This window comes from Lithobates pipiens, unplaced genomic scaffold (assembly GCF_037356315.1).
Source record: "Lithobates pipiens isolate NorthernLeopardFrog02 unplaced genomic scaffold, aLitPip1_a1.2 Scaffold_18, whole genome shotgun sequence".
NCBI lineage: Eukaryota > Metazoa > Chordata > Amphibia > Anura > Ranidae > Lithobates > Lithobates pipiens.
In genome coordinates, this window is record NW_027507758.1 from 624,141,322 (window position 1) to 624,168,501 (window position 27,180).

Sequence of the window (27,180 nt, forward strand, 5' to 3'; positions counted from 1 at the left end):
CCTCCCGACACTGACAGACCCCAACCCCCCCAAAAATACCATCCCTCCCCCACTGAAAGAACCCCAACCCCCCATATACCACCCCCTCCTCACACTGACCCCCAACTCCCCTAAATACCCCCTCCCCCCACTGACAGACCCCCATTCCCCTAAATACCTCTCCCACCTCACACTGAAAGATCCCCAACCCCCCAAATACCACCCTCTCCTCACCACTGACAGACCCCCAACCCCCTAAATACCACCCCCTCCAGCCACTGACAGACCTCTAACCACCCCTTCCCCTCACTGACAGACCCTCAACCCCTCCAAATTCCACCCCCTCCATCCACTGACAGACCCCTAACCCCCCAAAAATACCACCCCCTTCCCCCACTGACAGATCCCAAACCTCCCAAATACCACCCGCTCCCAGCCACTGACAGACCCCAAACCACCCGAAATACCACTCCCTTCCCTCACTGACAGACCCTCAATCCCTACAAATACCACCCCCTCCCTCTACTGACAGGCCCCAAACCCCTAAATACCACCCCCTCCAGCAACTGACCCCAAACCCCTAAATACCACCCCTCCCCCCACTGACAGACCCCAAACCACCCTAAATACCACCCCTCCCCTCACCGACAGACCCTCAACTCCTCCAAATACCATCCCCTCCTGACACTGACAGACCCCAACCCCCCAAAAAATACCACCCCTCCCCCCACTGACAGAACCCCAACCCCCCATATACCACCCCCTCCTCACACTGACAGACCCCCAATACCCTAAATACCACCCTCTCCAGCCACTGACAGACCCCTAACCACCCCCTCCCCTCAATGACAGACCCTCAACCCCTCCAAATTCCACCCCCTCCATCCACTGACAGACCCCTAACCCCCCAAAAATACCACCCCCTTCCCCCACTGACAGATCCCAAACCTCCCAAATACCACCCGCTCCCTCCATTGACAGACCCCCAAATACCACCCCCGCCACAGACAGACCCCCAAATACCTCCCCTCCTCCCACTGACCGGTCTCCAACACCCCCCCCCCCAATACTACCCCCTCTTCCCACTGATAGACCTCCAAACTTTCCAAATACCACCCCCTCTCCCCACTGCCAGACCCCCAACAACCCCAAAAACCACCCACTCCCTCTACTGAAAGACCCCTAAACCCCCCAAATACCTCCCCTACCCCCACTGACAGGACTCAACCCGCCCCAAATACCACCCTCCCCTCACTGACAGATCCTTAAAATATCACCCCCTCACACCACAGACAGACCCCTAAACCCCCAAATACTTCCCCTACCCCCACTGACAGGCCCCCAACCCCCCAAATACCACCCTCCCCTCACTGACAGATGCTAAACCCCCCAAATACCACCCTTTCCAATGACAGACCCCCCACCCCCCCAAAAAAATGCCACCCCCTCGCTCCACTGACTGATCCCCAACCACCCCAAATATCACCCTCTCCTCCACTGACTGATCCCCCAAACCCCCCAAATACCACCCCCTCCTGCCACAGACAGACCCCCAAATACCTCCCCTACCCCCACTGACAGGTCCCCAACCCTACCAAATACAATCCCTCCCCCCACTGACAGACCCAAACCCCCCCAAATACCACCCCCTCCATCCCATTGACAGACCCCCAACCCCCCACAAAAAAATACCACCCCTCCCTCCGCTAACGAACCCCCCAAATCCCACACCTCCCACCGCAGACAGACCCCCCCAAATAACTTCCCTACCCCCGCTGATCGGCCCCAACCCCCCAAATACTACCCTCTCCCTCCACCGCCAGACCTCCAACCCTCCCAATTACCACCACTCCCCCCCACTGATAGACCCCCTCAGGGGATACCTGGCTTCAGTGGATCCTAGAGAAGACATGCAGGGTCTTTTAGACCAGTCACCAAAAAATCATCACATAGGTATCTGAAATTGGGGACCCCAATCAATAAAGCCGACCACTGTGAGCGCAGGCCAGGATGAAACTCGTCTCCTCCCCAGACAGCAATCTACAGGTAAGAACATGTCCATATGAGCCGCACATCTCTGCAAACCCCAGGTAAGAGTAACAGCCTCAGCTTGAGCTCCAGCCAGGCCATGCCCCCAACGCATTTCACTCCGCATGGCCTGGCTGGACCCCGGGCTGAGGCTGTTACACTTTCTTACCTGGGATTTGCAAAGATGTGTGGCTTTTCATATGGACTTTTTTTTCCACCACATCTCACAGTGCAGAGTAATGTGCTGTGGGATAATGTAAAGTCTTAACAAAGAGAGGGTAAGATAAAAGCTCATACCGCTTTCCACAATGCTGAAAAGAATGATGTGGAAAATCAACACAGAAGCGAATTATATACTAACAGAACAAAATAAAAAGGACAAATAGAAAATGGTAATGATCACAATAATATAAAAGTATAAGAATCTCATCCTGTTGTGACAATTGTGGCCAGGTGTAGCTAGATGTGACTGTAGCCAGCCCTTTGAGAAGGGCAGCAAACTGAACCACAGCTGCCTCTCCTTCTCTTCTACTTACCCAGCAAATTGACGACCAAGATTTTTTTCCAGCAATTTTGTGTTTGTCATGATGACAACAGCCCCGGGCCACTCCGCCTGCCCTTATACTACTCTAGCCTGCCCCTATACTAATCTAGCCTGCCCCTAAACTACCCTAGCCTGTCTATATACTATCCTAGACTGTCCATATACTACCCTAGCCTGTCCATGTACTACCCTAGCCTATCTATATACTACCCTAGCCTGCCCCTATACTACCCTATCCTGTCCATATACTACCCTAGCTTGTCCATATACTACCCGAGCCTGTCCATATACTACCCTAGACTGTCCATATATTACCCTAGCCTGCCCCTATACTACCCTAGCCTGCCTATGCATTGCCCTAGCTTGTCCATATACTACCCTTGCCTGTTAATATAATACCCTAGCATGCCCCTATACTACCCTAGCCTGTCCATATACTACCCTAGCCTGTCTATACACTACCCTAGCCTGTCCATATACTACCCTAGCCTGCCCCTATACTACTCTAACCTGCCCCTATACTACCCTAGCTTGTCCATATACTACCCTAGCCTGTCAATATACTGCCCTAGCCTGCCCTAGCTTGTCCACATACTACCCTAGCCTGTTAATATACTACCCTAGCCTGTCTACATACTACCCTAGCCTGCCCCAATACCACCCTAGCATGTACATATACTACCCTAGCTTGTCCAGATACTACCCTAGCCTGTCCATATACTACCCTAGCCTGTCCCTATACTACCCTAGCTTGTCCATATACTACCCTAGCCCATCTATATACTACCCTAGCCTGCCCCTATACTACCCTAGCCTATCTATATACTACCCCAGCCTGCCCCTATGCTGCCCTAGCTTGTCCATATACTACCCTAGCTTGCCCATATACTACTCTAGACTCTTAATATACTACCCTAGCCTCCCCCTATACTACCCTAGCCTGTCCATATACTACCCTGTTGCATGTAAATCTGACTTCCTGATAAATTACATTTTAGTTTTAATTATCATAGATTATAATGGATATGGGGGCCTTTTGGTGGGTTTTATTTTTATTTTATTATTGGACCCAGGTAGCACAATGTCTTGGGCCTGCCCTGGAAGGGACATTTCCAAACTGAACCGCAGACTATTAGGTTTCCTCCCAATGCCCGGTATCTGGGCCGTTACATCATTTCCTGTCTATAGAGGAGGAACTGTTTTTCCTGTCAGAGACCAGAGGATCTTGGAATCTGTAGTCCTGCTGCCAACCATCTCTGTATTCTAGAGCCCCTTCCGGACTACGAATCCCAGAAGAGTTGAATCAAAAAGGGATTATGGGGAATCCTGTATATATGACTGGATCTGGCGGGATCACTCTATTGGCCCGGAGACATTAGAGAGGATGCAGCAGTGTACGCATCTGCACAGCTTCACTGCCGATCACCACGCTGACTCGCCACGTTGATTGTTCACAGCTGCTCTCTATGGGTCAGAGACTCACAGTTCTGCTCATCATCGCCCATCATGTTTGTCAGCACCTCAACAGCCAGCAGCGTGATCACTGCTTCTCTGGCTGAGGGGTATAAGGCTGGGTTCACACTGGTACAACATGACGGTCGTACCACTTTGGATCCGACTTTGCCCTGCGACTTGAAGTCCAACATGCGTCCGACTTCAATGAACAGGGATCCGACTTTGATCCCCGACAATACCAGGTACTGTGTCTGGTATGAATCTTTAGGGGGAACTCCATGCAAAATGTTAAAAAAGCCTGGCATGGGTTCCCCCTCCAAGAGCATCCCAAGCCCTTCGGTCTGGTATGGATTTTAAGGGGAACCCCATGCAGAAAAAACGGCTTGGGGTCCGCCCCAAAATCCATACCAGACCCATATCCGAGCACACAGCCTGGCAGGTCAGGAAAGGGGGTGGGGACGAGCGAGTGACCCCCTCCTGAGCCGTACCAGACCACATGCCCTTAAGATGAGGGTGGGGGCTTTGGGGCAGGGGGGCCCTAAAGCACCTTGTCCCCATGTTGATGAGGAGAAGGGCCTCTTCCCGACAACCCTGGCTGTTGTTTGTCGGGGTCTGCGGACGGGGGGCTTATCGGAATCTGGAAGCCCCCAGATCATGGCCCCCCCACCCTATGTGAATGAGTATGGGGTACATTGTACCCCTACCCATTCACTTAAAAAAGTGTAAAAAATAAAACACATAACACATGTTTTTAAAGTAATTTATTAAGGCAGTTCTAGGGTCTCTTCGGACTTATTCCCTCTCCGGCTCCTCTGCCTCCTCCGCTGATGTCTTCTGCCTCTGCTGGTTCTTCTCCCCTCTCTGGGTCTTCTCCGCTGATGTCTTCTAGCCCTCTCCACTGTTTTCTCCCTATGTTTGTCAGGGATTTACCAGCACTGGATGTGCAAATATGCGTGCGCACATACGCTGGGCAAACCGAGCATCGGCATGTGTGTGTGCGCCGGTGCGTGCGCGACGGGTGCGCACACAACGCGTGCACACGCGTGCGTGTTAGTGCTGTTTCGCACCAGTGGCCCTATTTAGGGATCTCATCTGCACTTATGCGGGGCTGTTCGTCGGCAGCTCTGTACCCAAAAAGCCTGATTCTTGTCTGCCTGATCCTGTGTACATCTGACCCTGCTCCTTTTTGACCTCTCTGACCTCTCCAATCCCGATCCCGGCTTGCCTGACTCTGTTTATGGACTTTGTTTGATTTCTGCTGCCAAACCTTGCCTGCTATTTGACTTTGCTCCAGCCTCATGAATCTGCCTGACTGCCTACCCGTTTTGTGACCCGGCCTGCCTGACTACTCTTTGCTTGCTCTGAGTGTGCTTTGTTCCATCCAGATTGCTGATCCGCTGTCATCTCTGCCTTCTCCTGCAGTTCCAACTGTCCTGAGGATCATCACCCTGCTTCACGTCAGCAGCTGCAACCTGCTCAGACACTCCTACCCCGCTGTGCTCATGGAACCACTGTCTCCACTCCAGTCGTAAGAGAGGTTTTCTCCTACTAAGTCAGGCTCATCACCAGGTACCTAACACTGTTCTTCTTGCAATGTTGATTCGCCGCTCTAATACTGGGTGCGCAGTGTGCCGCTACTTATATTGGTATGGGGCGGGGTCACCAGAGTCATGCCTATTATGACGACACCGCCCATCATGCACCAGGCGGTGACGTCATAAGAGATGGGTCCTATGGATGACATCACACGGTGACCCCAACCCATGCCAATATAAGTAGTGGCACACCACGCACCCAGCATTAGAGCAGCAGAGAGCGTTGAGTCAACATCAGAAGAAGAACAGAGGGAGAAGATAGTGGAGAAGACCGGGCAAAAGAGCGAGTAAAAGAGTGAGAAGATGGCGAACGAGACCCGGCAGAAGACAGCGGACAGAGGGAGAAGAACTGGACAAAGAGCTGAGAAGAACTGTAGAGGGGAGAAGAACCGGAAAAGGTAGAAGACATCAGCGGAGGACACAGAAGAGCCAGAGAGGGGAGAAGAGATTAGAAGAGACGACGGAGCTGCCTTAATAAATTACTTTAAAAACCTGTGTAATGTGTTTTATTTTTGACACTTTTTTTTAGGTGAATCGGCAGGGGTATAGTGTACCCCATACTTATTCACATAGGGTGGGGGCCGGGATCTGGGGGCCCCCACCCTAAAGGGGGCTTCCAGATTCCGATAAGCTCCCTGCCCACAGACCCCGACACAAATCCTGATCAATGGAAAGCTGTAATATGGTCCGATGAACCAAGCTGCACACTGTTCCCAACCACCGGACATGTTAACGTTTGGCAAACACTGTCCAAAGATTACGACCAAGACTGTCTTGTGCCAACAGTAAAGGATGGTGGCTGCAGCAATTATGGTATGGGCAGCCATATCTTGGAATTCTGCAAGCCCCATCATCACCTTAAAAGGTAGAGTCACTGTCAGCTATTGGCCAACCATGTGCACCCCATGATGCAGACTAGGGATGAGCTTCGAGTTTGAGTCAAACTCATGTTCGACTCAAACATTGCCTGTTCGGCGAACAGTGAACAATTTGGGGTATTCGCGGCAAATTCGAGAAGCCGCGGAACACCCTGTACAAGTCTATGGGAGAAATCTAAAGTGCTAATTTTAAAGGCTAATATGCAAGTTACTGTCCTAAAAAGTGTTTGGGGACCTGGGTCCTGCCCCAGGGTACGTGGATGAATGCAAAAAAAAGTTTTAAAAACGGCCGTTTTTTCGGGACCAGTGATTTTAATAATGATTAAAGTGAAATGATAAAAGTGTCATATTCCTTTAAATTTCCTACCTGGGGGGTGTCTATAGTATGCCTGTGAAGGGGCGCATGTTTCCCGTGCTTAGAACTGTCCCTGCACAAAGTGTAATTTCTGCAGAAAAAAAAGTCATTTAAAATCAATTGCGGCTATAATGAATTGTCGGCTCCTGTAATACAGAGAACACTCATTGAAAGTCATTGATAAAAAATTCAAAAAAAAAAAACCGTGGGGTTCCCCCAAATTCAATTACCAGGCCCTTCAGGTCTGGTATGGATATTAAGGGGAACCCCGCATAAAATAAAATAAAAATCACGTGGGGTTCCCCCTAAATATCCATACCAGACCCTTCAGGTCTGCTATGGATATTAAGGGGAACCCGGTGTCAAATAAAAAAAAATTGACGTGGGGGTCCCCCTAAAAATCCATACCAGAACCTTTATCCGAGCACAACCTGGAAAGAGGGGGGGGAACGAGAGAGCGCCCCCCCTCCTGAACCGTACCAGGCCACATGCCCTCAACATTGGGAGGATGCTTTGGGGTCCCCCCCAAAGCACCATGTCCCTATGTTGATGGGGACAAGGGCCTCATCCCCACAACCCTGGCCGGTGGTTGTGGGGGTCTGCGGGCGGGGGGGCTTATCAGAATCTGGAAGCCCCCTTTAACAAGGGGACCCCCAGATCCCGGCCCCCCTGTTTGAAATGGTAAGGGGGGTACAAAAGTACCCCTACCATTTCACAAAGAAAGTGTAAAAAATTGTTAAATAAGACAAACACACTTTTGAAAAATTCCTTTATTAAAAATAAAAAAAATTAAAAAAGATTCCAGCGGTGGTAAGCCACTCTTGCTATCCAGCGATGGATGATCATCTCTCCGGGGTCAAGTGATGGCTGATCTGATCCAGCGATGGGTGATCTCTCAGTTCAGCGCAGTCCATCCATGCATCCTCTGTCTCCACGGTCGGAGACACTGCGGGATCCCTGTGGCCTGATGTTTCTTATATGAGGAGGGCGGGGCCACCCGTCACCTAACCCCGCCCCCCTAGTGGGGGAAGCCGGGCTTCCTCAATGACGTATGGGTAACCCGTGCCCCCCTCTGATGTAATGGAAACCTGCGTTACATCAGAGGGAGGGCGGGGTCACCCATACGTCATTGGGGAAGCCTGGCTTCCCCACTAGAGTCAGAGCGGGGGCGGGTGTCAGGTGACGGGTGGCCCCGCCCTCAGGCTGCCGGGATCCCACAGTGTCTCTGTCAGTGGAGACAGAGGATGCATGGATGGACTGCGCTGGACTGAGAGATCACCCGTCGTTGGATCAGATCAGCCATCGCTGGACCCCGGAGAGATGATCATCCGTCGCTGGATAGCAAGAGTGAATTACCACCGCTGGAATCTTTTTTTTATTTTTTTTATTTTTAATAAAGGAATTTTTCAAAAGTGTGTTTGTCTTATTTAACAATTTTTTTCACTTTCTTTGTGAAATGGTAGGAAAGTACCCCCTTACCATTTCAAACAGGGGGGGGCGGGATCTGGGGATCCCCTTGTTAAAGGGGGCTTCCAGATTATTATAAACCCCCTGCCCACAGACCCCCACAACCACCGGCCAGGGTTGTGGGGATGAGGCCCTTGTCCCCATCAACATGGGGACATGGTGCTTTGGGGGGGACCCCAAAGCATCCTCCCAATGTTGAGGGCATGTGGCCTGGTACGGTTCAGGAGGGGCAGCGCTCTCTCGCCCCCCCCTATTTTCCTGCGGCCTGCCAGATTGTGTGCTCGGATAAAGGGTCTGGTATGGATTTTTAGGGGGACCCCACGTCAATTTTTTTTTTATTTGATGCAGGGTTCCCCTTAATATCCATACCAGACCTGAAGGGCCTGGTAATTGAATTTGGGGGAACCCCACGCTTTTTTTTTTTATCAATGACTTTCAATGAGTGTTCTCTGTATTACGGGAGCCGACAATTCATTATAGCTGCGAGTGATTTTAAATGACTTTTTTTTCTGCAGAAATGACACTTTGTGCAGGGACAGTTCTAAGCACGGGAAACATGCGCCCCTTCACAGGCATACTATAGACACCCCCAGGTACGAAATTTAAATGAATATTACACTTTTATTGTTTCACTTTAATCATTATTAAAATCACTGCTCCTGAAAAAACGGCAGTTTTCAAAACTTTTTTTGCATTGATCCATGTCCCCTGAGGCAGGACCCAGGCCCCCAAACACTTTTTAGGACAGTAACTTGCATATTAGCCTTTAAAATTAGCACTTTAGATTTTGAACGTTCGAGTCCCATAGACTTTAATAGGCTTCTAAAGTTCACACGAAGTTTAGGTCTGTTCGCAGGTTCTGGTGCGAACCGAACCGGGGGGGTGTTCGCTCATCCTTAATGCAGACATTGTTTCCCGAAGACAGCGCCATTTACAAAGACCTCCAATGCTCCGGTTCACACTGCTGGTGTTGTCAAATCGTGGTTTGACGAAGGATGCAGATGAAGTCTCGCACCTTCCCTGGGAGCAGCAGGCGCTGGACCTCAATATTATAGAGCAACTATGGTCAATTTTAGAGAAGAAGGTTCGGGCTCGTTCCTCTGCCCGCGGTACCTCTGCGAGACCTGGAAGGATTTCTGCATGAAAAGTGGGATCAGATTCCATTATCCACCATCCAAGACTTATATGTGTCTATTCCCAGGAGAATTCAGGCTGTTTTGGATGCCAAAGGTCGTCCAATATCATGTTAGATAAGCATTTTGTTCTTTTACCTTTTGTTTGCAAATTTTTGTCCAGCCCCCGTATGTATTTATGTATGTATATATATCCAAGCCAGTTAAGAAAAACTGCCTTGTCACTTCTTTGATCTGTCTGCAAACCTGACTATCATTCACCAGCTCTCTTCAACCTCGAAGAGCCCCAACTTGCTGGCAGAAGATCATATCTACAAGTCTGCAATTTACTCTACTTTCTAACTACATATTTACCACTCATGGGTTGGGGATGGGAAGAGGGGGACAAGGTGGTGAATGGGGGCAGGTTAGTGAAGAGGGGGATGGGGGTAAGCATGGCCATCCTGTAGCAGTAAATCTGCTATGGGGCAGTCCGGGAGTAGTTAAAGGATGGCTGCAATAGCACCACTCCTTCTCCTCCACCCCACAGATGGACACAAATATATTCTCTAAAGGTAAAATTAAAACTAGTAGTGCTTTCTGTTCATAATTTGTTATCCCCACCAAGCTCTGAGGAAGGCTCTGGGTGAGTTACATAGTAGGTGAGGTTGAAAAAAGACACAAGTCCATCAAGTCCAACCTATGTGGACTTGTTTTTATCCTTGTGCACAGGTTTTGTACACCTTTTAATTTGAGTGTATCTTTTATATTTTTTATCTCTTAAAATAAACATTTTAAACTGAGAGCACTATTCATTTTCATTTTATGTTTGGAGAACATATCTGTGCTTACCTGCAGGGTTTTTTTTTTTTTTTTTTTACCAGAGTTTACAACCACTTTAACCACTTGACCACTGGGCACTTAAATCCCCTTCCTGACCAGACCAATTTTCAGCTTTCAGTGCTCTCACAATTTGAATGACAATTACTCAGTCATGCAACACTGTACCCATATGACATTTTTGTCCTTTTTTTCCACACAAATAGAGCTTTCTTTTGGTGGTATTTAATCACCGCTGGGTTTTTTAGTTTTTGGCTCTATAAATCAAAAAAGACTTAAAATTCGGTAAAAAAAAAAAAATTAATTCTTTGTTTGTTAAAAATTTATTGCAGAGTATTGGCAGAGTTTTGATGAGTATTGGCAGAGTATTAGCGAGTATTGGCGAGTATTGGTGAGTATTGGCGAGTATTGGCGAGTATTGGTGAGTATTGGTGAGCATTGGTGGAGTATTGGCGAGCCTTGCAGATTATTGCAGAGTATGGGCAGAGTACTGCAGAGTATGGGCAGAGTACTGCAGAGTATGGGCAGAGTACTGCAGAGTATTGGCAGAGTACTGCAGAGTATGGGCAGAGTACTGCAGAGTATTGGTAGAGTACCGCAGAGTATGGGCACTGAGCAGTGCTGTGGGCACTACAAATCCAGCCCACAGCGCTGCTTCAAACGATCTCTCCCCTCGTACTGAACAGATCGGTACACAGAGTGAAGGGAGGAACTGGTGTCATGACGCTGGTTTGTTTACAAGTGATCTTTCCGTCATTTGACGGAGCAATCCCGTGGTAAACGCCCGCTACCAGCGGCCATTTACCATGATCCATAATGTGCCGGGTCTTCATGATGCGGTCAGGGATATTTCTGGGAGCGTGCCTCAGGGAGCGCGTTGAGAGCAACATTCTGGGAGGACGTCCATGGACGCCCTCCCAGAATAATCCAACCGCGCTGCAGCCGTCTTTTGGCTATGGCCTGGTCAGCATGTGGTTAATATACAGTGCATACAGCACATGGCCGTGTTCACTCTATGAGATGTTTCTCAGGGCTGCAGTGCCTCTGATCTCCACAAGATGGTAATCTCACTTCTACCCAGACAGGAAGTCTCTATGGAAGACAGACAGGAAGTGATGTCAGTTATAAATAAGAAGATCCTGGTGAGAGGTGAGTTGGGAGGAAGTAGAGAGGAGACATTGCTGGAAGTGGCAGTAGAGGAGGTAATAAGATCTTATTTTCTATTTACACCCAGTAACTCCCCCGTCATGTCCGTCCTCTTCCTCCATAGTCACTGTGATGTCTTTTATCTCCAGCAGATGATGATACACACATATATAGTGTGGGAACCTAGATTAACCCCTTCAGGGGCAGAACATTTCCCCCACTTACGGGGCCGGAACATTTTGGAGATTTGTCACCTTTCCCACCAATGACCTTCTCGCTTGGGTTGTCAACTTTTCTTCAAGCAAAACTCAAATAGTTTATCGGCGCATGACAATTTTTTTTTTTTTTTAAGTATACACTATAGCAGTGATGGTGAACCTCGGCACCCCAGATGTTTTGGAACTACATTTCCCAGGATGCCCTGACACTCTGCAGTGTAGTGGAGCATCATTGGAAATGTAGTTCCAAAACATCAGGGGTGCCAAGGTTCACCATCACTGCACTATAGGGTTGTAAAAGACCTGGAACACCTTTGGATGCCCCAAGGAGAGTAATAATGAGGTGCGGATAGTCTGCCCCCCCCCCTCCCCAGTATGATCCCCCCTGGTCAGTCTGCCCCCCCCCCAGTATGACTCCCCTTGGTCAGTCTGCCCCCCCGTATGACTCCCCTTGGTCAGTCTGCCCCCCCCCCCCCGTATGACTCCCCTTGGTCAGTCTGCCCCCCCCGTATGACTCCCCTTGGTCAGTCTGCCCCCCCAGTATGACTCCCCTTGGTCAGTCTGCCCCCCCCCAGTATGACCCCCCTTGGTCAGTCTGCCCCCTCGCCAGTATGACCCCCCTTGGTCTGTCTGCCCCCCTCCCCAGTATGACCCCCCTTGGTCTGTCTGCCCCCCTCCCCAGTATGACCCCCCTTGGTCTGTCTGCCCCCCTCCCCAGTATGACCCCCCTTGGTCAGTCTGCCCCCCTCCCCAGTATGACCCCCCTTGGTCAGTCTGCCCCCCTCCCCAGTATGACCCCCCCAGTATGACTCCCCTTGGTCAGTCTGCCCCCCCCAGTATGACTCCCCTTGGTCAGTCTGCCCCCCCCAGTATGACTCCCCTTGGTCAGTCTGCCCCCCCAGTATGACTCCCCTTGGTCAGTCTGCCCCCCCCCAGTATGACTCCCCTTGGTCAGTCTGCCCCCCCATATGACCCCCCTTGGTCAGTCTGCCCCCCCGTATGACCCCCCTTGGCCAGTCTGCCCCCCGCCCCCCCCTTGGTCAGTCTGCCCCCCCCAGTATGACTTCCCTTGGTCAGTCTGCCCCCCCAGTATGACTCCCCTTGGTCAGTCTGCCCCCCCCCCCCCCCAGTATGACTCCCCTTGGTCAGTCTGCCCCCCCCCCAGTATGACTCCCCTTGGTCAGTCTGCCCCCCCCAGTATGACTCCCCTTGGTCAGTCTGCCCCCTCCCCCAGTATGACTCCCCTTGGTCAGTCTGCCCCCTCCCCCAGTATGACTCCCCTTGGTCAGTCTGCCCCCTCCCCCAGTATGACTCCCCTTGGTCAGTCTGCCCCCTCCCCCAGTATGACTCCCCTTGGTCAGTCTGCCCCCTCCCCCAGTATGACTCCCCTTGGTCAATCTGCCCCCCCCCCAGTATGACTCCCCTTGGTCAATCTGCCCCCCCCCAGTATGACTCCCCTTGGTCAATCTGCCCCCCCCCAGTATGACTCCCCTTGGTCAATCTGCCCCCCCAGTATGACTCCCCTTGGTCAATCTGCCCCCCCCCCCAGTATGACTCCCCTTGGTCAATCTGCCCCCCCCCCCCAGTATGACTTCCCTTGGTCAATCTGCCCCCCCCCCCCAATATGACTCCCCTTGGTCAATCTGCCCCCCCGTATGAATCCCCTTGGTCAGTCTGCCGCCCAGTATGACCCCCCCAGGTCAGTCTGCCGCCCAGTTTGACCCCCCCAGGTCAGTCTGCCGCCCAGTATGACCCCCCCAGGTCAGTCTGCCGCCCAGTATGACCCCCCCCAGGTCAGTCTGCCGCCCAGTATGACCCCCCCAGGTCAGTCTGCCGCCCAGTATGACCCCCCCAGGTCAGTCTGCCGCCCAGTATGACCCCCCCTAGGTCAGTCTGCGGCCCAGTATGACCCCCCCTAGGTCAGTCTGCCGCCCAGTATGACCCCCCCCCCCTAGGTCAGTCTGCCGCCCAGTATGACCCCCCCCCCCTAGGTCAGTCTGCCGCCCAGTATGACCCCCCCCCCCCCCAGGTCAGTCTGTCGCCCAGTATGACCCCCCCCCCCAGGTCAGTCTGCCGCCCAGTATGACCCCCCCTAGGTCAGTCTGCCGCCCAGTATGACCCCCCCCCCCAGGTCAGTCTGCCGCCCAGCTTGACCCCCCCTAGGTCAGTCTGCCGCCCAGTATGACCCCCCCTAGGTCAGTCTGCTGCCCAGTATGACCCCCCCAGGTCAGTCTGCCGCCCAGTATGACCCCCCTAGGTCAGTCTGCCGCCCAGTATGACCCCCCCTAGGTCAGTCTGCCGCCCAGTATGACCCCCCCCTAGGTCAGTCTGCCGCCCAGTATGACCCCCCCTAGGTCAGTCTGCCGCCCAGTATGACCCCCCCTAGGTCAGTCTGCTGCCCAGTCTGACCCCACTAGGTCAGTCTGCCGCCCAGTATGACCCCCCAGGTCAGTCTGCCCCCCCCATTCCCCCCTAGGTAGTCAGTCTTCCCCCTGTATGACCCCCCCAGGTCAGTCTGCCCCTCCCATATGACTCCCTGGGTCAGTCTGCTCCCCAGTATGAGCCCCCAGGTCAGTCTACCCCCAATACGACCCCCCTGGAACAGTCAGTCTGCTCCCCCAATACAACCCCCAGGTCAGTCTACCCCCAATACGACCCCCCCCCCCCCCCGGAACAGTCAGTCTGCCCGCCCCAGTATAACCCCCAGGTTAGTCTGCCCCCAAAGTATGACCCCCCAGGTCAGTCTGCCCCCAGTACAACCCTCAGGCTGCCCCCCCATATGACCCCCCTGGTCAGTCTGCCACCCAGTATGCCCCCTCAGGCCATTCTGTCCCTCAGGATGACCTCTCAGGTCATTCTGCCCCCAAGTAAGGCCTCCGCAAGGTCAGTCTGCCCCCCCAGTCATTGCCTGGGCCGATGACACCAGAGAACCAGCCCTACGCGATAGATAATTCAGGTGGCTCTCTCTGTACACAGCCCACATACATGACATTACACAGGTGCTGTTTCCAGGCCCCAAGCTAAATTAGCAGGGTTAGCCGCCTTCTACAAGCACCCCCTTCCCAACCATGTCATCCTTCCCCCATAGCCGAGGCCTGGCACCCCTTAGGCCCCCAGTGTAGGCACAGCATGGTGTCAGTCAGCTGGCGTGTGAGTGGTGCTATCCTGGACTCTGTGCGGCGGCGATTTCGCTCATGTGCAATGGTGCTGCAGTGTGGAGGGGGAAAGCGGGTGGGCATAGGCAACGAGTCACAGCTAGGACTGAGGGGGAGGCGAGGGGGCTGGAGTGCTTCATACACACACACACACAGACCTTAACAGTGCCCCCCTGCACTTTTATTAAGTGGTTTACTTTGAGTTATCAAACACCATTCTACTGCCTGGGAGGACCAGGAGTTCTGGGCACCCTTTCATAATATGCCTAGGTTTAGGGTGGGCTTTTAAAAAAAACTAGGCTGTCTGCATGAATCCTGGACAGGTGGCAGCCCTACTTACCACCTCATCAGTCTATACTAATCAATTTTACTCTTTTATTATTGGTGGGGAATGGGAGGGTTTATTTAGGGGGGTTTGAATATTTTTTATTATTTTATAAGATTCAAATAGGAGGAAAGAGGGAAAAAATATCATTTGTAGTAAATGTTCAGAAATCAAATGATCCCAGTCTCAGATATTCATCCTAAAATGTGATCAGTAAAGTGTCCGGAGTAGACGGAGATCACAGGAATATGACGTGTCCTGGCAAAGCCCAAAGACAAAATTCATCTTTCAGTTTATGAGAGGTGGGACGCACCCGGGAGAAATGATTCTGTGTGTACAGAAACCTCAGAGCGCTCCTCACTGCTCCTCCTCCCAATGTCCCTCCAACCAGAGTCAGAGAGTCCTATGACATCACACTGACCCCACAGCTCCTCCTCCAAAAGTTATTATCTTTTTTTTTTTTCCAATGCACTTGGAATTTGGATGGACTCTTGGCATTCTAACCTGAAAAGCAGGACTGTTGGTCCTGTGTTGTAATTGTAAATAATGATGTAAGAATGCTTGCAACAAGCTTTTACCCTACATAGTGGGGGGCCCTATGGAGGCAAATTATTCTCCAGCCTATAGTGGAGCTTTAATAAAAACACAGTCCAAAATAGAGAGGTGAGGAGGACTCTGGGAGGTCACATGACATCACTCTTATCTCTATTAATAAGATGCCGACCTGACTGGGGAGGATGTGAGGAGGATTCTGGGAATATCATTTGATTTTACTATTTGTGTTCAACTGTAGAGTTTTCCTCCTGTGAAGTCTGGAGATCATATGACCATCACATTGCCTCCACCTCCCTCCCTGATAGAATAGAGAAATACAAAGAAGATTCTAGAAGTCACCAGAGAGATGATGGAGGAGAGGTGAGGAGGATTCTGGGAATTCTGGGACATTATCCAGTAACAGACAAGGGATGTGTCTGGATGGTGACTGTATCATTGTGTGTGTCAGGTTCCTATAAGGTGTCAGGATGTCACTGTCTATTTCTCCATGGAGGAGTGGGAGTATTTAGAAGGACACAAGGATCTCTACAAGGACGTCATGATGGACAATCAGCCGCCCCTCACATCACCGGGTAAGAGGAGACTTTATTGTAAAGGAGAGAGCAGTACGGAGGCTCCACCTAGATCCCCCATCATCTGATAAACACATAGAAACAATGTATTCAGTCAGTGTGTGTGTTTCCTACAGATGGATCCAGTAATGGGAACCCACCAGAGAGATGTCCTCATCCTCTGTATTCCCGGGATTCCACACAGGAAGATCACACAATCCCCCACCATCATCAGGTAGATGAGGAACAATCACTGATAGTATCATTAGGATCTGTACATTATCTGCATTGTTACCTTTGATGTCATTTTTATTATTTATTCAGAGTGGAAACTCGAGAGATTCTAAAATTCAGGTTAAAGAAGAGGTAAAAGAGGAGGATGATGAGGATGGGGTGATGGAGAAGTCAGAGTTTCTAAAAAGACACAAAGATCTGTACCAGGACACCATGGTGGAGTCATCCAGCTACAGAAACCCACCAGAGAGATGTCCCCGTCCTCTGTATTCCCGGGATTCGACACAGGAAGGTCACACCATCCCCCACCATCATCAGGTAGATGATGGACAATTATTGGTAGTTCTGATTTATACACAGCATGTTTGTTACAATGAATGTTTTATTATATATTCAGAGTGGAATCCTCAGGGATGATAATATTGATCCTAAAGAAGAGTATAAAGAGGAGGATGAGGAGTATGGAGTGATGGAGGAGTTTTCAGAAGGACACAAGGATGTGATGGAGCCACCTAATACCAGGAACCCACCAGAGAGATGTCCCCGTCCTCTGTATTCCCGGGATTCTACACAGGAAGATCACACCATCCCCCACTGTTACAAGGTTAGTGGAATGGATCATCTAGAACTCATGGAGGCAACGTGTGTATTTTTTTTTTTTTTTATGTAATGGCACAATATTAACTCTTATATTTTATAGATGATATTAACTCAAATTTTCTTGATTTAGAGAGGAGATCCAATCGATATAGAATTTGAGGTTAAAGCAGAAGAAGAAGAGAGGTATGTGAGGGATGATCAGCAGTCTATGGAGGAGGATGGAATAACGGGGACATTTATAGAGGAGGACACTCCTACAGAGATCAGCACAGGTGGGTCATTAACACTAAATACATTCCTCCACCCATACTGCTCACTGATTGGTCCAGAGTAGGGCAAGGACTGGGTGATATCAGCCTGTAATCCCCTGGTCACTTTCCTGAGCTGTGTTCCCCGTCCTGTATTCCTGGATTTCTCTCGGATAATCTTCCTTCTCTGTGCTGCCGACACAATTTATGTATCTAGACTGGATTTATGGAGATTCTGGGGTTCAACTGGCAGCACAATGTAGATTTTTTCGACATAGCCGTTAATCGACCTGGACACCTCGGACATGTGCTTTGGGTCTTCTTCCTCATACCTGGGTATGGCAAGATGTCTGACAGAACAATTCTCCCAGGGTTACATACTTTGACTGCTGGCTGTGCCGGGTGGAGGGATATGTCTGTATAATCTCAGGCCCAAGTCACTGAGTGCAGTCTCAGGAGATGGGAGGCAGCGGTGTGGGATCTCTGAAACTTATCTCAAGTAAACATTTAAGTTTCCACTGATTACTGAATAACAATATCCTGACCCTTACACTATAGAATTTATATTACATATTACGTTATCCTAACCCCTGCACTATATACTCTATATTGAACATGACATCATTCTGATATTATATCGCCCTCTCTGCTGTTATAAAATCTGATGTACATTACATAATCCTGACTTCCAATACTTACCAAATTCCAATATCCTGACCTTTACACTATATAATTTATATTGCATATTACGTTGTCCTGACCCTTACGCTATATCATTTATATTGTACATTACCTACTCCTGACCCCTTTATTATATACTATATATATATATATATATATATATATATATATATATATATATATAATATAGATAGATAAAGATTATATGTATATCGAGAGAGAGAAATATATATATATATATATATATATAATATGCATTCTCTTTTGTTGCACACACCCATTTTCTACCAGCTGGACATTTTATACCTGATGATTTGATTGGAGCACAGACTTTTACATGTTAATAATGTAGCGCTACACCCGTAGGAGCTGTTCAAGTATTGCCCAGATATTTCTCACTTCTGTACTGACAGCCAGGCACAAGGTATTTCCACAGCCAGGTGCACACACACTTCAGCTATTAGAATCAAAGACCAGTCGAGGGGTGGTGTTTTGAAGTTTTATTTTAGAGGAACTTGGATAGGGTAAGGGGTTTGCAGTAGGATACTCTGAAACAAAACTATGCACAACTTGAGGACTCTAGCTGTTCTAAGATGGAGCATGAGGTGAAGTCCTTTGCTGGGAGCAGATGGCCGACTTCTACTGATTTAGCAGTAAAGAAACTTGAGCAAAGTCCCTTGCAGGTAGAGGGAGCTCTTCAGAACACTCGCTAGTGATCTTTTTTTAGCTGGGCTCTTAGCTGACTAGAGAACAGAAAAGGGGGCCCTAACAGCACTTGTCCCTAAGACCTGACCGATGTCTAGACTGGTATCTAGTGATACCAGACAGATTCTCAGCGAACTCCCCTTCGGTCAGCTTAGACGAACCAGGGCCACTCTTCTATTCCAGTTTCAGGCCCTCAGGTCGCTTACCTGAGGCCACCTGGCACCAGGTGCCAGTGGAGGCAAACCTGCCCCACCCTCGGCTGGTGCAATCCACTATCAGAAGGACCCAGGCCACATATGTTCCCAGAATATATATGCCAACCCCAGCATGCTCAGGGGCTCCCCCTCCCCTGCAATTGGCCAGAGCTGCATACATATTCATGCTGCCCATGTGCCTAGCTCAAACCTATGTTATGGAAAGCTCCATTCGTTTCCAGAAGGCAGGAGGAGCCCAGCCAAACTTAGCAGCACCAGAACATCATAAGCACTCCTGACTAGTAAATTGTAGCACTCTGTTAGGCAGAATGCTAACATAACTTTGCCTCTAGCTCCACCGTCAGGTGGAGGAGCAAATGACACTAACCTAACTATTTACATCCCAGCACCCGATACTAGGAGGGTGCTACAATAATAATGTGGTAATGTCCTCAAACTTGGATATTTTAAATAGAAAGCGATTTCATGAGGGGGAGGAGTCCAGTCTTCATCTTGGTTGTTCTCCCCCCATCCTCACTCTCTGACCTCTGGTGGGGCTCAGCCCCGCTGTTATTCATGACTAAATCATGGACTAAATAAGGAAGTGCAGGACTTCTTGTGTTGGGAAGATGGCAATGAGTGATAGAGGGGGAGGGGACACTCGTCCTATAATCCCCTCATCACTGTCACTCCTATAAAAGACAGTTCTCGTTGTTTCCTCACTCTCTGACTAAGGTCCATGAATAAAGAAATGATCTGGTAGGAGATCAGAGGACCCATTTACTAGTTACCTTGAGGGGGGAATTGTAAGATCCTCAGAGACAAAGCTGCCTGATGGGGGCGGAGTCCTGGTTTAGGGGAACCAATCAGCTCATGTCTAGTAATAATCTTTGTATTTCTATTTTAGTAGATGGACGGGAGATGAGGAAAACCTCAGAGGATTGTCTCACTTTGTCTCCAGACTGTAAAGTAGAAGATGAGGACATCACACAGTATAGTCCAGGAGAAAACCCGACTACCTCAAATGTCCATCCGGCACCACACAGTGTAGATGGACCATCGTATTCCTCTTATCCTGAGGAACCTCAGACTGTGAGGGACGGGGCCGTCCTTCCAACGGAGAAGAGCTTTTCATGTACTGAGTGCGGGAAGTCTTTCCGTTTTAAATCAAGATTTAATGCACATAAAAAGTCTCATACGGGTGAGAAGGAGTATTCTTGTCCCGAGTGCGGGAAATGCTTTTTGTTGAAATCCAGTCTTCGCAGACATCAGCGTTTGCATACGGATGAAAAACTATATTCCTGTTCTGAGTGCGGGAAATGTTTTTCACAGAAGTCTAGTCTGTATACACATCAGAGATTGCATACAGGTGAGAAGCCACATTCCTGCCCTGAGTGCGGGCAATGCTTTTCACAGTCATCCAATCTTTATAGACATCAGAGATCCCACTCTGGAGAGAAGCCATTTTATTGTCCTGAGTGTGGAAAATGTTTCTCAGATAAGACCAGATTTAGTGAGCATCAGAGACTGCACACAGGTGAGAAGCCGTATTCCTGTTCTGAGTGTAAAAAATGTTTTGTAAAGAAATCGCAACTTATCAGACATCAAACTTCTCACACTGGGGAAAAGCCGTATTCCTGTTCTGAATGCAGGAAATGCTTTTTGCAAAAATCGGACCTCGTCAAACATCAGAGATCTCACACAGGGGAGAAGCCATTTCCATGTCATGAGTGCGGGAAATGTTTTTCACAGACCTCCAATCTATATGATCATCAGAGATTGCACACAGGTGAAAAGCCATATTCCTGTCCTGAGTGCGGGAAATGTTTTGTACAAAAATCAGAACTAGTCATACATAAAAGGACCCATACAGGGGAAAAGCAATATTCCTGTCCTGAGTGCGGAAAATGCTTTTCACAGAAGTCCAATCTTTCCCTACATCAGCGATTACACACAGGAGATAAGCCATATTTATGTTCTGAATGTGGAAAATGTTTTGTAACACAAACAAAACTGGTCACACATCAAATGTCTCACACGGGGGTAAAGCCATATTCCTGTCCTGAGTGCGGGAAATGTTTTTTATCAAAAACCAGTCTTTACAGACACGGTAGATCGCATACAGGTGAGAAGCCATATTCCTGTTCTGAGTGTGGGAAATGTTTTTCACAGAAGTCCAGTCTTTATTTACATCAGAGATTGCATTTGGGTGAAAAGCCGTATTCCTGCCATGAGTGTGGGAAAGCTTTTTCAAGGATGTCCAATATGCAAAGACATCAACGGTCTCACACCGGGGAGAAGCCATTTTCCTGTACTGAGTGCGGAAAATGTTTTGCAGAAAAGACCAAGCTTTGTGACCATCAGAGTTTGCACACAGATGAGAAGCCCTATTCCTGTTCTGAGTGTAAAAAATGTTTTGTAAAAAAATCGCAACTTGTCAGACATCAAAAGTCTCACACAAGCGAGAAGCCGTATTCCTGTCATGAGTGCGGGAAATGTTTTTCACAGAAGTCCTGTCTTTACAGACATCAGAGACTGCACACGAGTGAGAAGCCATATTCCTGTTTTGAGTGTGGAAAATGCTTTGTACAAAAATCGTATCTTATCTCACATCAGAGATCTCACATGGGTGACAACCCGTATTACTGTCCTGAGTGCGGGAAATGTTTTTCATGGAAGTCCCATCTTTACACACATCAGAGATCTCACACGGGGGGAGAAGCCACTTTCCTGTCCTGAGTGCGGGAAATGTTTTTCAGATAAGTCGAATCTTTACAAACATCAGAGATCTCACACGGGGGAGAAGCCGTATTCCTGTCCTGAGTGAGGGAATTGTTCCTCGCTGAAGTCCTGTCTTCCTGTACATCGGGGATCCCACACAACCCTCGAGGTGTATTAGTGCCTTGAGTGCGGGAAATGTCTTCTATATGAATGTTGCTGGACATCACAGCTCTCATGTGGGGAAGAAGCACACCCTGATATACACCTCAGATATACTCCATGACTGATCTTCATCATGTAAGAAACAGTTGATAAGGAGATCAGAGATCACCAAAGACATGGATGAAGTGTTGTACCGTGTTGGCCATTGATAGCAGTAGAAAAATAAAAATGGAGTCATTACCTTTCATTGGCTGAGTACATTTTGTACTGTTAACTTTAGTAGAGGTGTGTTTTTGAAAAATGTGTGATTTCCTATGTTCATTGGCTCCATATAGAGAAATTTATCAGGCATGATTTCATACAAATAGCTGAGCTCTTACTCATGCACTTATGACTACAGTAGACATTGAAGAATATTAACACAAGTTAATTAACCGGTTCCGACTGCCGCATATAGTAGATAAACGTCGACAGAATGGCACCGGTGCGCAAATGGGCGTACCTGTACGTGCCTTTGAACGTGCGCGCCTCTGCTGCGAGCTCCGTGAGTAGCTCTCGCTGCGAGCTCTCGCGGAGAGGAAGAACGGGGATATGCTAATGTAAACAAGTATCTCCCCGTTCTGTCTAGTGACACTGTCACTGATCACCGCTCCCTGTAATCGGGAGTGGTGATCGGTGATATGTCACACATAGCCACGCCCCCACACAGTTAGAATCACTCCCTAGGACACACTTAACCTCTACAGTGCCACCTAGTGGTTAACCCCCTTCAATGCCAGTCACATTTGCACAGAAATCAATGCATTTTTAATCAAACTAATCGCTGTATAAATGTGAATGATCTAAAAAATGTGTCAAAATTGTCCGATGAGTCCGTCATAACATCGCAGTCACGATAAAAATAGATGATCGCCGCCATTACTAGTAAAAAAAAATATTAATTAAAATGCCATAAAACTATCCCCTATTTTGTAGACGCTATAACTTTTGCGCAAACCAATCAATAATTGCAATTTTTTTTTTAATACGTATCGGCCTAAACTGAGGAAAAAACTTTTTTTTTCATATATTTTTTGGAGATATTTATTATAACAAAAAGTAAAAAATTATGTGTTTTTTTTTTTTTTTCCAAAATTGGCACTCTTTTTTTGTTTATAGAGCAAAAAATAACAACCGCAGAGGTGATCAAATACCACCAAAAGAAAGCTCTATTTGTGGGGGGAAAAAAGGATGTCCGTTGTGTTTGGGAGCAACTTCGCACGACCGCGCAATTGTCAGTTAAAGCGACGCAGTGCCGAATCGCAAAAAGTGCTCTGGTCTTTGGCCAGCCAAATGGTCCGGGGCATAAATTGATTGGTTTGCACAAAAGTTATAGTGTCTACAAAACAGAGGATAGATTTATGGCATTTTTATTATATATATATATATATATATATATATATATATATATATTTTTTTTTTTACTAGTAATGGCGGCTATCTGTGATTTTTAACGGGACTGCGACATTATGGCGGACACATCGGACAATTTGGACACATTTTTCCGACCGTTGGCATTTTTACAGTGATCAGTGCTATAAAAATGCACCGATTTACTGTAAAAATGTCACTGGCAGTGAAGGGGTTAATCACTAAGGGGGCAATCAAGGGGTTAATGTGTTCCCTAGTGTGTGTTCTAACTGAAGGTGGGAGGGGACTGTGTAGGGGAAGAGATAGATAGCTGTTCACACCCTGTATGAACAGACGATCTGTCACTTCTCCCTTCAGAGAACCGGAAACTGTGTGTCTATACACACACAGATCCCAGTTCTCTGTGTGCCCCGAGAGATTGCGGGAGCCCGGCGATGATCGCGACCGCTGGGTACTAGCATCGGCTCCGTGGGCGAGCAGGGGGCATGCATGCTCCTAGTGGCCACAGGGCTAAGCAGCATTACATAGCGTAGAACTGGCAAGTGGTTAAAAAAAATCTTAAAATTATAATTTTTTTTCCGTACTGTCACCAGTCATTGTCCCTGATCCCCACACAAGTTACATGCAGATGCTGTACTGCCCTGATTATGACAAAAAGGTACAACTTCAAAAAAACTTGCCATGCCATTTACCAAACACCTTGGACTGTCTACTTTCCAAGAAGGGGTCATTCGTACTTTCCTGGCATTTTTTTGGGCCTCAAGAAATTATCAATTTTCCGATATATCCCATAGTATGTGGACTCTATAACTTCCCTACAGACTAAATATTATACACTTCACGTTTATTTGGCAGAATACATTCCGGCCTAAAATTATGAAGAACATATATTTATTTGCAAAATTTTATTACAGAAGCGAAGAAGAACCATTTTTTTTTCCAACATTATTTTGTTCCTTTTTATTTATTTAGCAAAAAAAAAAATAGAAAACCCCAGCAGTGATTAAATACCACTAGAAGAAAGCTCTATTTTTGCAAATAAAAATGTAGTTTGGGTACATTGTCATTCAAAGTGTGACGGCGCTGAAAGCAGAAAATTGGCCTGGGCAGGAAGGGGGTAAAGGTGCCCGGTATTGAAGTTGTTAAAATGCACAAAACAAAAATGTTTTTTTCTTAGTTTCCGTTCTAAAATTTTGTAAATAAGTAATTTTTTTTTTCCTTCACTGGTGGGCGCTGATGAGGCTGAACTGATGGGCACTGATAAGCGGTGATCGGTGCCCTGATTATCAGTGTAGATCAGTGATTCTAGCGGTTGCTAGAGGTTCCTTCAGCATTGGCAATTTCTGCCTCTTGGATAAGTTCCCACTCACACCATTGATCTTTTTAGCTATCTGTAAGGAGGTAATTCTTCCCAATGACCACACGTGTAAGGACCATTCTTCCCACTGACCATCACACTAATGTATCATGAGTTGTAGATTTCTCATTTTTATCAGGGGCTCCCCGAGACCGGAGAACTTTTCAAGGGTTCCTCTGTGTTGAAAAGGTTGAGAAAGGCTGCTGTAGATGTTCCCTGTGTGGACGCATTGATGCGGCTGCACTGTTATGCAACACTAATGTAATGCGGCACTGATGGGCACTGATAGACAGTGCTAATGGGCTCTGACAGGCATCACGAATGGCCACTGAGAGGCAGCACTGATAATCCGTGCCCTGGTTATCAGTGTAGATATTCCCTATGTGGATTGTCACTTACCAGCTCTCCTTTCCTCATGCGATGTCAGTGTGAAGAAAGGACTGACGATTAAATGGCAAATCCTGTTCACATTGTGATCAGCTATGATTGTATACATAGTTAGTCAGGTTGAAAAAAGACACAAGTCCATCTAGTTCAACCACAAAAATAATAATAATATCATACAATCCCATATACCCAATTCTATATCCACAGTTGATCCAGAGGAAGGCAAAAAACCCCAGCAGAGCATGATCCAATTTGCTAAAGCATGGAAAAAAATTTAGTCCAACGGATTGTGTCCGAAACTGTTGCATACACACGGTCGGGCCAAGTGGGCAAAAAATCCGATCTTTCAGAACGTGATGACGTAATTTCGTTACGACGGGACTACATTCAGGCTAGTAGCCAATAGCTTTGATGTAGGAATTTGATCTGAGCATGTGTGGCACTTGGTCCGATGAAAATGCTCTACACATGATCGGATTAGGTCCGTCCGGCCCAGTTGGTCGGGAAATATTTCCAACATGTTGGAAAATTGGGTCGGACGGAGATTCGGACGGAATCAGTCCGATGCATACCACACACAGTCAGGTTATCTGACGACACGGTCCGATAAGACTCATTCCGACAGATTCTCCGACCGTGTGTACAAGGGCTTACTGTGAAGAAACCTTTCCATAGTTGGAGATTAAATCTCTTTTCCTCTAGATGTAAAGAGTGCCCCCTTGTCCTCTTTGTTGACTGTAAAGTGAATAACTCGACACCAAGTTCACTATATGGACCCCTTATATATTTGTACATGTTGATCAAATCCCCCCTTAATCTCCTCTTATCAAGAGAGAATAAATTCAGTTCCTCTAATCTTTCCTCATAGCTGAGTTCCTCCATGCCTCTTATCAGTTTGGTTGCCCTTCTCTGCACTTTCTCCAGTTCCCCGATATCCTTTTTGAGAACTGGTGCCCAAAACTGAAATGCATATTCCAGATGGGGTCTTACTAATGATTTGTACAGGGGGGCAAAATGATATCTCTCTCTCTGGGGTCCATACCTCTCTTAATACAGGAAAGGACTTTGCTCGCTTTGGAAACCGCAGCTTGGCATTGCATGCTATTATTGAGCTCATGATCTACCAAAACCCCCAGATCCTTCTCCACTATGGATCCCCCCAGTTGTACTCCCCCTAGCATGTATGATGCATGTATATTCTTAGGCCCCAAGTGCATAACTTTACATTTCTCAACATTAAACCTCATCTGCCACATAGTCGCCCAATTAGACAGAGCATTGAGGTCGGCTTGTAAATTGGAGACATCCTGTAAGGACGTTAGTCTACTGCATAGCTTGGTGTCATCAGCAAACACGGAAATGTTACTTTTGATCCCAGACCCAATATCATTTATAAAGATATTAAAAAGCAAGGGTCCCAGCACTGAACCTTGGGGTACACCACTGATAACCTTAGACCATTCAGAGTAAGAATCATTAACCACTACTCTCTGAATTCTGTCTTTTAGCCAGTTTTCTATCCATTTACAAACTGATATTTCCAAACCTGCAGACTTTACCTTACACATGAGCCGTGTGTGCGGAACTGTATCCAACGCTTTCGCAAAATCCAAGTATACCACGTCCACCGCCACCCCTCTGTCCAAGTATACCATGTCCACCGCCACCCCTCTGTCCAAGTATACCATGTCCACCGCCAACCCTCTGTCCAAGTATACCATGTCCACCGCCACCCCTCTGTCCAAGTATACCATGTCCACCGCCAACCCTCTGTCCAAGGTTTTACTTACCTCCTCATAAAAAGAAATCAGGTTTGTCTGACAACTTCCGTCTTTCATGAATCCATGCTGTCTGTTGCTTAAAATATAAATAAATAAATATAGATATATACAGCTGATCACATGGTAAAGGGCTGCTGTGGTTGGCTCTTTACCGCAATCTGTGATCAGCTGTGTCTGAAGGACACAGGGGGGCGTGGTTCCAGGACGACATCTATGGACGCCCTCCCGGGAATTCGCCTATCATGCTGTTGGTTTTGACGAAGCACGCTAGTCATGTGAAACGCGTCGCCTTTATTCCCTGTTTGTGCCAATGTCATTGTGTTTGCTTTTATTATATGTATCTCAATAAATTTATCGCATCTTATGGGAGTGCAGCCATCCTCTTTTTTTTTTTTTTTTTTTCCTTTGGTTTCTACATACTCCTGTGGCAGAGACAGGGCGTGCACCCCATCGGAGGAGCGGCTCTATCCATTTGCAGCCCAGCCTGTTCACCTGGA

The 27,180-nt window shown here is 47.9% G+C and overlaps 1 protein-coding gene across 1 annotated transcript in view; it reads left to right on the top strand.

The window, feature by feature from the left end:
- Positions 1-27,180, top strand: part of LOC143986866 (uncharacterized) — a 273,378-nt gene that overhangs the window by 208,276 nt on the left and 37,922 nt on the right. Inside the window, 5 exon segments of the mRNA XM_077485272.1 lie at positions 16,528-16,755; positions 16,835-17,041; positions 17,168-17,309; positions 19,773-21,577; positions 21,579-21,683. Of these exon segments, the coding sequence (XP_077341398.1) occupies positions 16,528-16,755; positions 16,835-17,041; positions 17,168-17,309; positions 19,773-21,577; positions 21,579-21,683 (2,487 nt within the window).